Below are 17,225 nucleotides of genomic sequence, written 5' to 3' on the forward strand. Positions count from 1 at the left end.
AATGGGAGGCGGTGGCAGGGAGGAGGCAGAAATCCTCAATAAATAAATAAATTAAAAAAAAAAAAGAAACCTAAAGAAGACACACAGGCCTATCGACATGGGAGAGCACATGCATTACAGGATTTAGTAATGCTTACTACAGTATTATACAGACTCACAATGTAATGCATGTATCTTAATTACAATATTAACAATTATGAAATCTTCAATGTGACACTTTTTACTTACCTTGATAATTCCTATTTGCTTAAAGAACTCTCCCACTTGATCTGTAGAGACACCCTCCCCAAGTCCTTGCACAAAGATTGTGTTGTTGTCTGAATTATCAGACTCTGAATCTAAGGGGAAAAAATTACGATCAATTTCATGTACATATTACTTGGTTTTACTACTCCTGCTCCGTAATCAAAACCATTTATTGACTAGTATTGGACTGCTTCTAAGCCCCAAATAGAAGAACCAATATAAAATCTTATATAAACATGCAAAGTATTCAGTTTCATGGAAGACCATAAATTACAATAAAACTTTAGGTAAAATGCAGGTTACACTCTGAAATACATAAACCAATCAAGGGAGAGGTTAAAAGTATCACTCTTCAGATCCAGGACTAAAGCTCATGAAGAGATGAAGAAAGTTAACTAGCATACCTTTCTCTGAAGAACTTTCAATTGTATATAGTCATACAACTGACTATCCAATGTTTTTTAAAAAAGGATTTCTAGTACAAAATTCCCCCAAATTGGATACTTGACTCTCAAGCCAGCCAGCCAAGCAGAATGGTGGGTTCCCATTCACTGCAAAAAGCCTTGTATATATCAGAAGGTAAGAGCACCTGGTACACACACCTTACCTTACACGCACACTTTTGGATTAGTACAACAAAGTAAGAAAGCTGTATAAAAATTCAGTCCATCAAGGGATAATTCAGAAATTGCCATCCATATAGAATACTTTGGCATCTTAATAAAAACAAAAGTTCTGATTTCAATATATATTAAATATTTTTTATTGAAATAGATTTTAATCTCTAAACCATAACTTTAAAAAGGGTCCAAAAGCAAATCTACAGTCTTGAATTCATCTAAAATTGAAAAGCCACATAAAATTAGTGCCTTCCACCCAGAGAGACAATTCTCATATGCATGAACTTTAATTTCTTACATCTACTAAAACTACCAATCTAATGTAAGAGCTTTATTTTACTATGATTATTATTTTATTTTATTTATTTTTCAAGACAGGGTTTCTCTGTGTAGCCCGGTTATTCTGGAACTTGCTCTGTAGACCAGGCTGGTTTCAGGCTCAAAAGACTGGCCTGCCTCTTCCCCTGAAAGCTGGTATTAAAAGCATGCACCAACACTGCCTGGCTGAGAGTTTTTTAAACACATATCTTTTTTTAACCTCTATGTTGCTAAGATAGCAAAATTTGAATGTTTCTTCAAATAAGAAAAAGCGTAATACAAGAAAGCACAAACAGCGATTTCTCTAGCACGTTTTCTAATCAGACCCTTGAATTTTTAATTTTGGTATTAAAAAAAAAAAATCAAACTGCCCAGATCTGCCAGCACCATTAAATTAAATTAAACTTTCCTTTAGTATTTACTCCTACAACACATATTCCTCTTTAAGAGATAGAAAACTGATATTTTGTAACTGTAAAACAAAAGTATCAAGACTCTTACCAGCATCTGGTCTGGATCCATAATCCCTGTGACCTAAGAGAGAAGAAAAGGCTATAAGGCAACTCATTTGGTATTAAAAGGAAGACAGTAACACCAAGCATGTAAAATATAAAATTTCCAAATCCTTGAAAGTCAACAATCACAGATTTATAAAATAACTACTACATAAATTTTTATTATTAAAAGTGTAAGAAATCAAAGATGAATGTCAACATTTCTTTAAACTTGTCCAAGACGGCACCCACCACTTTTGTCATTATTCTAGCATCACTTTTGTCAAACATTGATTGATTGCCAATGCTGATTGAAAACCCTAATAATTTAAAAACACCATTTCAGCTACCTTTATAAAAGGAAAAAAAAACCCTATTGTCACAACTCAGTGAAATATTCATTGGTCAGACTCTTTCATGCAAATTCACTGTGTAGAAAACCCATTGGACTATTTGAGATCAGTTTGGCTTTTAGTATTTACTTTGATATAAATGTATACAGCATATTTTGTAATCACACAACACACCAGCCTCAACATTGTAAGAAAGGGCTTAGACTGCATCTGCGGGATATTGGTGGCTTTTAGATTTATATAGCATTTCCACTGAAACATTTTGGGATACTCAGCACTTACCACCAAAATTTTTGAAGCCACCGCGGTCACCACCACTGCAGAGGAAAAATTGAAGAAATGATTTCTTCCTTAAGTCTCTAATGTGCTGAGCCCTGGGCTCAATCTACACTTAACTGTCACAAGTAGAGTGCCTAGGAAATTGTAGCACCACTAACTTTCAGTAAGTTCCATTTCAGAGTTCAATGACTCAATCTAAGTGTTTTCTCAAGGATTTATTTCTACAAGTTGCCTTTTCATATTTATTATACTTTTTATGTTAAAAACAAAAAAACTTCCCAACCCCAAGCCAAAAGGTTACTACTCAAACCATTAACTTAAAAAGCTGAAGGCACAGCATGAAGTATGTGAAATTAGAGCAAGTATTCTTTCCCAAGGGGTATGTCTGAAATATGGGAAAAAGTTAAAAGACTAGAGGAATAAAAAGCAAAGTTAGACTTTGACAGCAGAACAGGAAATGTAAAATCCTGAGTATAGATTCTGCTGTGATAATAAAAGTATGGGTTTTATAAGATGAACTTCTTTAAAGTGATAAATTTAAACAAAAATAAACCTGAAAAATATGTGAAACTTTTAAGAAAATAAAATGAGGACTAAAAAAAACAGCTAAACTCAAAACTGATCTTCTCCACAATATTAATATAAGATCTTTTCATATCACAGCAGAGGTTTAAGCTGCCAAGTGCTCCAAGCATCAAAACAACAGAATATGTTAAAGAATGCAAATACTCCAACACTGCAGGTGCCCAAAGAATGACTTTATTTGGCAAATTCACAGTGTCAGTTAAGTCAATGGTCCTCATACACACAGCTTTATTTAACAAATCTAAGCAGCTCATACTAATCAAAAAATTAAAACAAAAAAACTTGATTGAAATAGATAATCTTTCTAAAACATAGGTGCTGATAAATAACACAAAAATTTCAGATATTTGATTTGCTGCTCATCTTATGATGCTAGAAGCTATCTGCTTCCAAACTTCTGCTCCAGTGATTGCCCAACTCTAGATGGCTTTTCTGAATCATCCAATGATTAAACAAGAAAGCTTTCTCTTATATTTTATTAGCCTGACATAAAGATATTTTGCCTAGTAATCAACTTAGGTACAGACACATGTGTTTTAACTTGCTTTTAAATTGTGTAAATCCCAGAAAATCCTTCTAGCAGGAGAATAAGGCTAGTTCAAAGCTATGGAGACAGTATTAAACTGAAGTCCTTCACAGACACAGCTTTGTTTTTAAAATTACTATGTCAGCACAGTACCTAAGTCTTCCCTATACTTTAAATGACAGGTATATCACTGCTACCTCTGTAAAAAAGAGGAGCTGGTTATTTTCACTTTGAGACAGGCTCTTAATGATGGTCCTAAATTTTCTATGTAAAGATGACCCTGAATTCATCCTTTTGTTTCCTCAAGTGTATTTTCCATGAGAGCCCAATAAAGCTGAAGTTAAATTGTTGAAAAAAATTCCCCTTCTTTTGCAGTACCGGGAACTGAACACAAAGCCTCATGTTTGCTTAAGTAGGTGGTCTACCACCATTAAGCTATACTTCAAGCCCCTTGGAAATTACATTAGAAGTCAAGGGTCCCTCAAAGATGAACCTCAAAATCCCAATGGCAGACATGAAGAATTACTGAAGATATCAAGTCCACAATTCTTAAAAATTGTTTGGGTGTCTATTTTCTTGTATATGAATTTGGGTGGATACCCACAGAATGTATGGGTATGTATAGACAGCAGTGCCTGCATGTGGAGGCCAGATGTCTATAAGTAGTTTCCTACTGTTCTCCACTTTATATTTTGAGATAGGATTTTTTCACTCAACCTGAAGCTTATGGATCAGCTAGACTGGCTGGCTACTCAGCCCCTAAAATCTTCAAGCCCCCTCCTCTTCCCAACACTGGGATTACAGATGTGTGCCATCACACCCATTTTAGGGGGTTAGTTAGGGTGTGTAAGATGAACGCAAGACTTTGTTGTTTTGTTTTTTTGTTTGAGACAAGGTTTCTCTGTAGCTTTGGAGCCTATCCTGGAACTAGCTCTTGAACCAGGCTAGCCTCAAACTCAGAGATCTGCCTGCCTCTGCCTCTCCAGTGCTGGGATTAAAAGTGTACACCACCACCGCCCAGTGAAGACAAATCTTTTATAAGGAAAAGGAAACTAGAAGCTGTGTTCGTAAGATATATCCTAACTGCCTTTTTTTTTTTTTTTTTTTTTTTTTTTTTTTTTAGATTAAGCATGGTGACTGGAGTTCAGACGTGTTTTTTTCCGAGACAGGGTTTCTCCTTAGCTTTTGGTTCCTGTCCTGGAACTAGCTCTTATAGACCAGGCTGGCCTCGAACTCACAGAGATCCGCTAGCCTCTGCCTCCCGAGTGCTGGGATTAAAGGCGCTAACTGCTTTATTGTCAACAAAACTGCTGATCTAGCCCACAGTGAAAGGAAAATATGCAATTTTATATAAGGTAAACTCTCATTTCCATGCTGGCCAACAATATAACTTTGAACAATTTTGGTAGTGGTGGTTGTTTGAGACAAGGTCTCTCTACATAGCCCTGACTGTCCTGGAACTCACACTATAAACCAGGCTGGCCTCAAAGTCAGAGATCTGCCTGTCTCTGACTCCCAAGTGCTGAGATTAAAGGTGTGCACCACTTTGTGGCCTGGCTGAACAACAACAAAAACAACAGAGATGACTCAGAGGTTAAGATCACCTGCTATACTTTCAGAAAACCCAAGTTCGGTTTCCCCATACCCATGTTCAGCAGTTGCATATAAATGCCTATAACTCTGCCTTCAGAGAATTCAATACCCTCTTCTGTCTACAGACACCCCATATGGCAAATTTTAGATACAAATGCAAAATTATTTTAAAAATGTATCCTCTAAAAGAAAATATAAAAAAACATAAAGGTTGAGTTTCCTGCTTTACAAAACTCAGTTCTACATCCTTACCATTCAAAGGGTAAGCACAAGCATAAACATAGCTTAAAAGCTTCTCAGAAAAACTCAGGCTCTCAGTCTCCATACAACAATAATTTGCATTAAGAACCCCAAGTAATTCATATGCATATTTAAATCTGAGAAGTACTGATCTGTACACCTGTACATCCAAATGACATTCAACCATTTTCTCTCATTAAGTAAATTTTGTTACATTCCCTTTATTAGGAAATTTATTGTCATTAACTCGAGAAACAGACTACAATTAATAGTCTAAATTAATATTTATTAGTATTAAAGAATATATTCCTATGGTAAATGTTTCTTTCAAACTTGCTGTTAAGTTACAAAATTCTTTCTTCCATAGTAAGGTCTCATTAGCAAATTAAGACAAATATTTCAACAGCTGAGTCAAGATGCTACAAATTTGTTTTCAGTCCCAGAAATAGAAGCAAATATGTGCACATAAAGAATTCCCCAATATCATTTTAAGGTAAAGTAGTAGAGGTATTTAAGAGACATATGCATCTTCAACTTAACTGGCAGAGTACCCTACATAGGAAACTTAAAGAGCTGGGTCTTTCAAATTCAAAACCATAATGAAAAGAGGACTCTAGGGTAGACTGTGGAGGTTTCATACATTTAGAAAAGAAAGATTCAATAGAAAAGAAAACCTGGGCGCTGGAAAAATAGCTTGGTGGTTGAGAGCACTGGCTGCTTTTCCAGAAAATCCATATTCAATTCCCAGCACCCACATAGCTCACAGTCATCTAGAACTCTTGTCCTAGAGGATCCAATGCGCTCTTCTGGCCTTCATGGGCAAAACATGCAGTATACAGACATACATGCAGGAAGAATACTCAAACATTAAAACAAAGTTTAAAAAAAATTTTTTTTGAAGAAAACTTTTGAGATCCCCCCCCCCCCCATTCCCAAGACAGGCTTTCTCTGTGTTACAGTCCTGCTGTCCTAGAACTTGCTTTGCAGACCAGGTGGTCTGGGAACTCACAGCGATCCACCCGCCTCTTCCTCCTGAGTACTAGGATTAAAAGTGTGTGCCATCAAGTCCGGTTTAAATTTTTGTTTTAGGGGCTTGTGGTTTTATTTTTCTTGTTTGAAGACAGATATATATATCTTGGGGCAGCCTAGCACAAGGGAGTCCAAGCTGGCCTCAAATTCATGGCAATGCTCCCAAGTACTGGGATTGATAACAAACACAGGCCATCACATTAAACTCTCAATCTATAACTTAAAAAAAAAAAGAAACAAAATAATCCAGTAACTCATGTTTCTAAAATTCCTAGGAAGTCACAGGATGATGCAGAAATACTACCACATCACCACTTTTTCAGTACTAGGAAATGAACCCAGAACAACTGCGAAATTATACAGTCTACAGTTCGAGTTCTGATTCTTCTGACTTTACTTCCCAAGTAGCTGGGCCTAGGCATGAACCGGGCTACAGAAATCTTTCATATTAGAAAACTCACTTAGGAAAAAAGGGCATAGCTAAAAAGCAACAAAAGAATTTAAAACCTTGCATCATGCTTGAGTTTTCATACTAATAAATCCAGAATACACATTTTGGGAGCAGGAAGAAAAAAACCAACAATATCTTACGTGAATGATCAATCAATAATTTTAGCATCATTCTGACTTCCCTTCATGTCATACATGTGTGGCAAAAGGCTAACTTCAAAAGGACAAGAATGCTCTCTTTGTCAAGCTGCAATGTCCAATATACAGTTAGTATCTGCAAGAGTATTTAAAATATAAGTAGACCAAAATGTGATGAGCTCTAAATGTCAAAAACGAAATTAATTTCTAGTTTTAGCATCACAGCTTATCTATACATGGAGTATTTTAGATGTACTAGGTTAAATAAAGTATATCATTAAAACTGATTTCACTGATTTTATTTATATAAGTTTTCTCTTTCTTTTGCAGTCCTAGAAACTGAACCCAAGAGACTATATCTGGGTTTTCTGTTTTCTTTTCAATGTAGCTACTAGAAAATTTAAAACTACATACATAGTCCAAATTAATGACCTACATAGTTTTCTATGGAGGAAGTGCTGTTCTAAACTACAGCTAGACCATATATGCTTTCCATCACATCCAAGTGCTGGGAATAGAAGCCAACTTTTATTTGTTTTTTGAGACAAGGTTTCTCTGTGTGGCTGTCCTGGAACTCACTCGGTAGACTAGGCTGGCCTTGTGCTCACAGAAATCTCTGCCTGAGATAAAAGGTGTGTACAACCACAGCAGGCTAGAATCCAACATTTTAAACCATGCTTTACCACTGAGCCATATATTCTTTTAACTCAGGATATATACATATTTTGTTTGAGACAGGGTCTCTTTATGTAGTCCCAGCTGTCCCGGAACTCAAGAGATCCATCTACCTTTGCCTGCTACGTGCTATGATTAAAGACAGCATGCTTGGCTACACATACACATTTTTGGGGGGTGCTAACTAAAATTCTCTTGCAAAAGGAAGAAAATATTCAAAATTTCAGAACAATTTTGGAATTTACCCGTAAGAGCCTGAAACATTTAACTTGATCACATACAATGAAAAAAAGATATTCTACACGATAGTAATCAATGCTTTTAAAAAAAGAAAGAAAAAGTCCGGAGACATTTTTTTCTTAGCTTCTAGCCCACTAAGTTGTCAAGGTCAAAGGACAAGAAATTCAGTAATCTTTTTGCAACAATTGCTTCTTAATGAAAAGACTGTCTTCTGTAGTCCCTATGAATGTATCTCTCTCCAAATTAAATTAATGACTTCTTTTTTGGTTTGAAGTCTTCCTCCAGTCAACCAATCACAGAATAAGAAGATCTCATTCTTTATCGCATATCCAAATCTCACCCTCAAACTATGACCCTTCTTTAAAGATAATAATCTAATTAATGCCAGGTAGTCTTCAAACTGTTGCGTCCCTCTACCCTTCTACACCCGCCCAGACAAAAATTTCAACCGACTAAGATAATTAGAAAAACAAATAAGGTTGCTGAAGACTAATTAAAATTCCTGTGTATTTTGGTGTTTAAGTGCAAAACTAAGTGTTCTTTAAAAAAAGAGCGAAGGAGTCATTTATAGTCAAATTCATAATGCTGCACCCTAATGCGTAAGTGAGAGAATAGATCTCAAGGATTCTGTAGCACATAAATTACATGACCTTTCCTTTTTTTTTTTCTTTTTTTGAGAGACAGTAGTTCTGGAACTTTGGCGTAGATCAAGTTGGCCTTGAACTCAGAGATCTGCCTGTCTCCAAGTGCTGGGATTAAAAGCGTGTTCCACCATGCCCTGCCCAGAATTCTAATTTCAGTATTCATAAATAAAGTTTTATTAGAACAGAGCCTGGTTTGTTTACATTAATTTATGCCTCCTTTGGTGTTCTAAGAGCAAGTCTGAAGAGCTGCAAAGCCTAAAACATCTGGCATCTTGCTTTTAACCAAAAACCCCAAAAAACAAACTTTGCCATCTCAATACAAAGAGTAATGGCCACTGAGATTTCTAAACAGGCTTTATGTGGACGACTAATTTATTGAGGGAAGAGAAGAGAAAGTAGTTAAGACTAAAAACTCTCCACTCTAACAAAATCAGCATCGTCTTGACCTAATATAAACGAAGGCTTCTACACAAGCTCTTTGTACTAAGTTTCTACATATAGATTTAAAAATAAAAACTTAGCTCATGAATTACTATCCGAGTTACAAATTATACTTAAATATATTGTCAAGGAAGTTAGGTTGCTTTAAAAAAAAGGGGGGTCCTACGCTGTTTAAGGTCCTTCACCTTCAGCAGGGAAGAATCATTCAACATCCTTTCAACCCTGTGGTTCTAAGATGGGTGCTCGCTAACAATCTAAAATGTTATAAGGCTCTCTGCCCATTCCCTTCCTCCTAAAAAGGTGAGATTCCACTGTTCAATTAAGACAGAGTTTTAATAGGTAATCAATTAGATTGTAACTTCCTTATTAATAATAGAAAATTAAACTTATGACACATATAACATTTACAGAATTTCAAATAGCCAGTCATCTACAACAATTCCATTGGAAAATTAAGTATCTAGCAACTGTTATCTCAGGGATTCAGTTTTAGCTTGGGAAGAGGCCACTAGGTAAAAAGTAAGTACCATTTCACTTTACAATACTAATTTTTATATACAAATAATAAATGAGGTTGACATACTGCTCTTTTTGATAATGAAGGCACATATAATATCATCATTTATCTTGGTAAAGTGAATGACTACCAATGAATCAAAAAAACCTAACATTAATTTTTTAAAAAATCTTCAATGTCTCTTACAAAAATTTTCAAAATTATGAGACTTTGGAATATCAACAATATCAAAGAATATAGTATATTAAAAAAAGATATAAAAGCAAATTTGTGGCTCACTTGAAATAAGAGTACATATAAGTTGTTTTTCATGTCACCTTAAGGGATATTCAGTCCCTAAGGATAGAACTGCTACTAACATATTAAGTATCAGACCATTGACAATTTCAATTCCCAGTAAACAAATTATTTCAAAGCCAATGTATTTCATAAATTTACAATCTATAAATTTCATCTCAGGACATAGACCAATTGGTTTTTCATTACATTTTCAAGACCAATAAACTAACTTTACAAATATATTTTAAAATTATGGTAAAATCAGCTTTTATAACCTGTATTGTTATGAACCAACATTAAAAATTTAAAATTAGCAACAAGAAAAGCTAAATTTAAGGCTTTATACACCACAGCTATAATCATTAAAATTACAGAATGTTATGTGATTTATTTCAATAATTGTGTTTAAGGAGAGACATACATTAAAAATTTCTTACATGTCTATCCCATCTTTCTACTCTGCTACTGCCTAATACTTTCCTAGCCCAAGGGAACTTTGTCTTCCATATACATTAACTTACCTTTTCATTGTCAAGATACTTTGATTTCCAGAGTTATCTTTTAAAGGAGTTTTGAGTCTAGCTCCAGTAAGAAAAGCAATCAAGTAATTTAACCAAATCATAATCATAGTAGGGAGATTTAATGGTGTTTAAATTAACATACACCATATAAAATACTATTAACATAGCCTCTTCTGAAGTGATTTACAACATATAAAGATTTCAAAATAAAGTTTTAATTTATTCTTTTTTCTACAACATAATCTCTGAAAGTCTCTTAAGTGAATGTCAGAACAAAAATAAGGAAACCACAAAGAAAAAGAGAGAAAATGAAGGTATCTGTATCTAAACACTTACCTTGGTCCTGTCATAGGACCTCTTCCATCCTTGTCATATCCCCCACGCCCTCTACCTCCTCCCTGTGACCCGCCATAGCCTCTATTATCTTCTCCATACCTACTCACATCACGACGGTCATCTATAAAAGGAAAATATAACAGTAATATACTGTTACTTCAATTGTTTTATATTGTTGCAACAAACATCTCTTTACAATAGGTTGATTTTGAATTCTTGATCTTAAATAATTCTAATTTCATATAGGAATAATGATATATGCCATCATATGAAGAAACTATTGTCATTTCTTATTAAGTGTTTCAAAGAATAAAATTTTAACTGTCACTTTAAGCCACATAGTATGTCCTTTAAGGAAAGACACTAATACACCAAAATGCAATCCATCACACAACATCTGGAAATGTGTTTGGGAATTATATCTATATCAGATTATATTTTATTACCAAATCCAAGAGCAAATGGAATGATTTAAACTAAGTTAGGAACTTTGAATTCAAGAACTTTAGTAACTTAAAGACAGAACTCTAATTCTATTTTTTTCACCTCAAACACATTAAATTCAAGTCAAGCATAGGCATAATCATAGCCACCAAACATTTTCAAACTGAAAAGACAATTATTCAGACGATCTGCTTTTAGTCACTCACTCTATTTATTATATGGCTGGAGATATAGCTCAGTGATGAAGTGTCTACCTGACATACACAAAAGTCCTGGAATTCAATTTCTAGCACCACCAAATTATTTCCCCCAGCAAAAATGTTTAATGACAACTTACTAGGAGCCAATTTCTATCTAGATAATGAAGACATTATGGAAGTGAGAGAGGGGTTGGAAGTTGGGGGATGGAAAGACTTCTGTCCTTAAATCACAGAGTTTCATGGTATGGTTTGAGTCCTAAGCATCATAAGATATATAAAGTGTTATAGAACAAGAGAAATTAATGACTATTCCTTCTTACATGAGATTAGAGAAGGCTAGCATAGGACAACTATCCCAAATCAAGTATTCCATCATCAAAAGAACTAACAACAGGGGCTAGAGAGGTGGCTCTATGGTTAAGAGCATTGCAACTCTTCCAGAGATCCTGAGTTTAATTCCCAGCAACCACATGGTGTCTCACAGCCATCTATATTGGGATCTGATGCCCTCTTACGGCATGCAGGTGTACATGCAGATAGAACACCATATACGCCTTTCCAACTCCAGAACTCCGGAGACAGAGGCAGGCTCTGTGAGTCTGAGGCCAGCTTGGTCTACAAGAGCTAGTTCCAGAATAGGCTCCAAAGCTACAGAGAAACCCTGTCTCAAAAACCAAAAACAAAAAGAATACCATATACATAAAAATAAATAAATCTTTAAAATTATTAGAAAATAAATAAATTTTAAAAAACTGACAAGCTAGGTGGTGGCAGCACATGCCTTTAATCCCAGTACTTGGGAGGCAGACGTAGGCCTCTGTGAGTTTGAGGCCAGCCTGGTCTACAGAGTGAGTTTCACGACAGCGAGGGCAGTCACAGAAAAATCCTTCTCAAAAATAAAGAAAAAATAAAGAAAAAAAAAAAAAGAACTGAAAACCGCATTGTCAAATGCTCAGACTTTAAGACAACAAAGAAAATGTCCTCAGTCGTCACACGACCTTCTAACGTTCTCTAGAAAGTTAACAAAAAAAAAAAAATAGTTTGGATGATCATGAGAAATCTATGTCCAGTCATCCCAAATTTTTAATCAATGAGTAAAATCCAAACTCAATAAACAATTCTGTTAAGGAGTAAAGAAAAACTTAAGGGGCCATTATAATCTTACCTTGTGTATGGTGGCTGTAGTTTTCCCTTTGTGAATGGTAAGACTGCTGGCTTTGATTATAGGAATCATGTTGCTGATAATTTGACTGCTCATCATATGAGCCTTGATGCTGATCATAGCCTGACTGCTGACCATAAGAATCTTGCTGACCATAGTCAGACTGGCCATATGAAGGTGCTCTTCCACCTTGGCTAAACAGAAATCAAGAACATAAGACCATATAGAATTGTTCACTGCAGCAAGTTAAAGAACACTAATATAAAAGGCCTAGACAGCTAGACTTCAGCAGTGTCTAATACTATGTTCTCACAGTAATTATTTGGTTCTTCAATCTAAGAATCAATGAAACACCCCTCCAAAAACAATTTCACTATCACTAAAAAGGGGAGAAGAAAGGTTGCTGCACTACACTGGGGAAAAACAAACACTTTTGAATACTATTAATAAAATAACCAGTTTTTACTTTCTTGAGTTAAAAGAAAAGTAAGATATTACCAAAATACAGTGATATGTATGATTCTTTAGCAAACATGGCCATTAAGTGATGAGCTCTCTTATTAGTTACACTGAACAGTTCTATGATACTTCCTTTCAACATCATCTCTTTTGTATTTAATAGACACACATGATGCCTGTCCTTTTGGTACAGGGGAGACAAGAGCATCATGACCTTAAGGCCAACCTTGGTTACATAGACACTGGTCTCAAAAAAGGAGGGAAAAACGGAGAATTGTCTCAGTTCTTAACAGCCACACCTAATTCTGCAGAATACTACAACAACCTATTCCAACTCCCAACTCAAAGCATCACAAAACTATAGTTTGAACACTAACTCTTTTCTTAAAAGCAGTCAAACATTTCTCTTTGCTTTACATTTATTTCATGCTTTCAAACATACAGCCTTTATAGAACATTTATCCTATGATCATACTTAGCAATAAAAGTTTTTTTCCTAATACGGCATGGCTTCCAGATATTATTTCCTACATATGTCCTTTCTACTTTGCAGAGCACTTTTGTAACTCTAAGACGAATAATTTGACCTCACAGTTTTTTCCCAAGTTCTACTTAAATTTCATTTAAAGTAGAACTGTCATTGCTGCCAGAAATGATTGGAGACCTCAAGCTCTGGTTCTTTTAACCTTCTTCACCTCTATAAAATAGAAATAACTACTAATGTTGTTTCATAGTGGTGTCTGAGGACCAACAACATTAGGGAATGTGGAATTAGTCCACCAAACAAAGCGCAATAAAAACTCCACTATGAGCCGGGCGGTGGTGGCGCACGCCTTTAATCCCAGCACTCGGGAGGCAGAGGCAGGTGAATCTCTGTGAGTTCGAGACCAGCCTGGTCTACAGAGCTAGTTCCAGGACAGGCTCCAAAGCCACAGAGAAACCCTGTCTCGAAAAACCAAGAAAAAAAAAAAACTCCACTATGTAGTAACACTAGTAGTTATTTCCATTTTATAGAGGCCTACATAGTTTAATGCCAGCCATGGCTACATAGTGAAACACTATTCCAAAAAAATGGGAGGGAGGGCTAGTGTTTGAGGGCACTTGCTTTTGTAGAGAACCCAATGTCAATTCCCAACAACCACACGATGACTCACAAAAATCTGCAAACCCAGTTCTTAGAGATGTATGCCCTCTTCTGGCTTCTATACCCTGCCTCTGACCTCTGTGGGAACTAAGCACACATGGCACACAGATACACATAATACTCATAAATCAAAATAAATGCATCAAATATATATATAAAAGTTAATGTATCCAAATGGCACAAAAAAACCAAATGTAGGATTTAAACACAGAGCTCAGTGGAAGAGTACTTATGGAACACAGGTAAAGTCCTGGGTTCTATTATCACCACTACAAAGTAATTAAATGGAAATACAAAGGCAGGCATGTATAATACAATTTCAATAGTTTACTGTTTCCTTACCCTCCTGATGATTCTGTGCTTTGTTGTTGTCCCTGGTTATTATATGATTGCTGGCCGTATGAGCTCTGCTTTTGATTCTCATAACTACCATAGGACTGTGAATAACCTAAAAATTAGATAAGAATACTATTTAGTGAAGGCTCTGATCCAATTCTCTAAAACAGCCATTTAACAAACCAGTCCAACCTGATTGATTTTGTCCGTAACTGGAGTAACCACCATAGTTTTGTCCGTACGAAGAATCAGTCGTTTGCCCATAGCCAGAATAGCTCTGAAATTCAGGTAAACATTCAAACTTTATTACTTACTAGATAAAATCACTATGTATAAACTTTATTACTTATTAAACAACTATTTATAAGGAAAACAACTGATTTTTCAACCTACTTGTGATGTTTGTCCATAGCCTTGACTGCCTTGATTTCCATAGGAAGAATAACTGTAAAAGAAAATGTTAATACTTGAAAGATATATGCTTAAAAAAACTGAAAAGCTTAAATGAAAAACTCAGTCTTCAAAAGAAACTTAGTGTTTGTCCTGCTTACATCTGAACTGTTTTCTGTCTAATGGTTATAAAAAGTTATTTTTTTGGTTCTGAGTGAATGACTCAAAATAAAAGACCATTTAGGTTTAAACAATTCTGCCCGTTTCTTAGAATTTAAATTGATGACCAACAACTAAAGACACAAATAAAGTCATTCCCAGACCTCCTGAATGTCAGTACCAACTGTTGCTGTCAAAATTTCTTACAAACAATATTTTACCAGAGCTATAAAACTAAGAAAATTATACTTTGGGATAAATAACAAAATAGAGAAAGGCACTGAACAATATCATTCCAGAAACAGGTTTTTATTTAATATCAGGTACACAAATTTCTAATACTTAGAACATATACAATTTTTTGTAGCTAAAAATGTTTATACAAATAACCATCCTGATGATCACATAGTGGCCCAGGCATTTAATCCCAGCACTCACAAGACAGAAACAGGCAGACCTGAGGCTAGCTTGGTCTACATAGCAAGTTCCAAGCATACCAAAGCTACCCAGTAAAACCCTATCTCAAAACAAAAACAAGCAATCATTCCTAAGAATGTGCTATTTCCAAAAACTGCATGTTAATCCATAGTAATCTGAGAGAGAGAAAAAAGGTACCCTTTTTGTTTGTTTGTCTTTTGAGACAGGGTTCTCTGGCTGTCCTCACTCTGTAGACCAGCCTCCAACTCAAGAGATCCCGAGTGCTGAGATGGAATGCATGTGCCATCATGCCTGGTTTAAAAATATAACTTTTAATACTTCTTAAGTATTATTATCTGAACAGATTAATTTCTTCATACTATTTGTTTGAATTGAATTTCTTTAACTTTCCAGAAAAAACAAAATATGGAACAAAAGTCCGGTACATATACTTCAGTAATTATATCTATGCATGCCTAATTACTGAAGCGTGTATGTGTATATATAGTACCAACAGAATGAAATTATTCTGTATCAAAACTGCCATGTAGTTTGATAAACATGCATTGTTATTGAATAAATGTACCTTCCTAAGACTTATCTTTTTAAAAATATTTTTTATATTTATTTATTATTTATACAATATTCTGTCTGCTTGTATGCCTGCAGGCTTCATTACAGATGGTTGTGAGCCACCATGTGGTTGCTGGGAATTGAACTCAGGACCTTTGGAAGAGCAGGCAGTGCTCTTAACCGCTGAGCCATCTCTCCAGCCCCATCTTTTTAAAATTATGTCGTGTAAGTACTAGCAAGTCAAAAAACAACTCTGAATATATGGCTCTTTAATACCCAAAGAAAAGTATCTTCAAAATAAAACCTTTTATCTTAGAGCAATCAAATACTAAAATTCCTCAACTATTTTTTTTCTCAGAATCCCATAACTTTTAAAAATACAAGCAATAAAGAAACACTTGCCAGGTACCTACTAAGAGGCTAGCACTCTCTTATAGGAGTAAAATCACATCAATTTTGTTTCTGATTTGCTTCTGACTATCTCACAATAAGCCTCCAACAATAGTTGGTAGTGTTAGGTTGAGAGCTGTTACTTCTCGTAAGCAAAGAACAGTCTACCATCATATAGGCATAAAAACAAACTTTCACTCTGAGCATATTAGGACTTTTAAGAGTCGCTAAACAATGTACAACAGTGATTTAAGAAAATCTACTCTTGCTCTGGATCTTCCTTAATGTGCAGAGATTGTTTGTTTTCCGGTTCAAGTTCCACTGAAACTGGAGGCTGCCAACTGACTGAGGATGGCAGGGTTCAGTTGTCTTTCTTGTTCAAATAAATGGTTTAATGAGAGAGAGAGAGAGAGAGAGAGAGAGAGAGAGAGAGAAGAGAGAGAGAGGAAAATCTGCTCTAGGGGCTAGAGCGAAGGCTCAGTGGTTAAGAGCACTTGCTGCAGAATCAGATGGCCTGAGTTTGATTCCTAGTATTCATATATTGGCTCACAGCCATCTCTAATACCAGTGCCACAAGGATCCAAAAGCCTTTTCTAGCCTCCATGGGCACTACATGTACATGGTACACAGATATACATACAGACAGAACACCCACACAAATTATTTTTAAAATCACATTAGCATATTATATATCATAGGTTAGGAGTACTGCCTACTCTTCCAGTGAACCTGGATTCAACTCACAGCACTCACATCAGGCAGATCACAAAAAGTTTGTAACTATAGGGCTGGAGAGATGGCTCAGTGGTTAAGAGCACTGCCTGCCCTTCCAAAGATCCTGAGTTCAGTTCCCAGCAACCATGTGATGGCTCACAACCATTTGTAATGAGATCTGGTGCCCTCTTCTGGTCTGCAGGCATACATGCAGACAGAATACTGAGAATACTGTATACGTAATAGATTTTTTTTTTTTTTTTTTTTTTGGTTTTTCAAGACAGGGTTTCTCTGTGGCTTTGGAGCCTGTCCT

General features: G+C 35.5%; 1 protein-coding gene across 1 annotated transcript in view; it reads right to left on the reverse strand.

Moving 5' to 3' along the window:
- Positions 1–17,225, reverse strand: part of Taf15 (TATA-box binding protein associated factor 15) — a 39,155-nt gene that overhangs the window by 10,472 nt on the left and 11,458 nt on the right. Inside the window, exons 3-10 of the mRNA XM_005349356.2 lie at positions 14,663–14,714; positions 14,462–14,546; positions 14,276–14,381; positions 12,334–12,524; positions 10,525–10,645; positions 2,314–2,348; positions 1,686–1,718; positions 229–338 (exon numbers count right to left, since the gene is read on the reverse strand). Coding sequence (XP_005349413.1) covers positions 229–338; positions 1,686–1,718; positions 2,314–2,348; positions 10,525–10,645; positions 12,334–12,524; positions 14,276–14,381; positions 14,462–14,546; positions 14,663–14,714 — 733 coding nt within the window. The remainder of the gene's footprint in view (positions 1–228; positions 339–1,685; positions 1,719–2,313; positions 2,349–10,524; positions 10,646–12,333; positions 12,525–14,275; positions 14,382–14,461; positions 14,547–14,662; positions 14,715–17,225) is intronic.

Source organism: Microtus ochrogaster, chromosome 7, assembly GCF_000317375.1.
Source record: "Microtus ochrogaster isolate Prairie Vole_2 chromosome 7, MicOch1.0, whole genome shotgun sequence".
Taxonomy (NCBI): Eukaryota; Metazoa; Chordata; class Mammalia; order Rodentia; family Cricetidae; genus Microtus; species Microtus ochrogaster.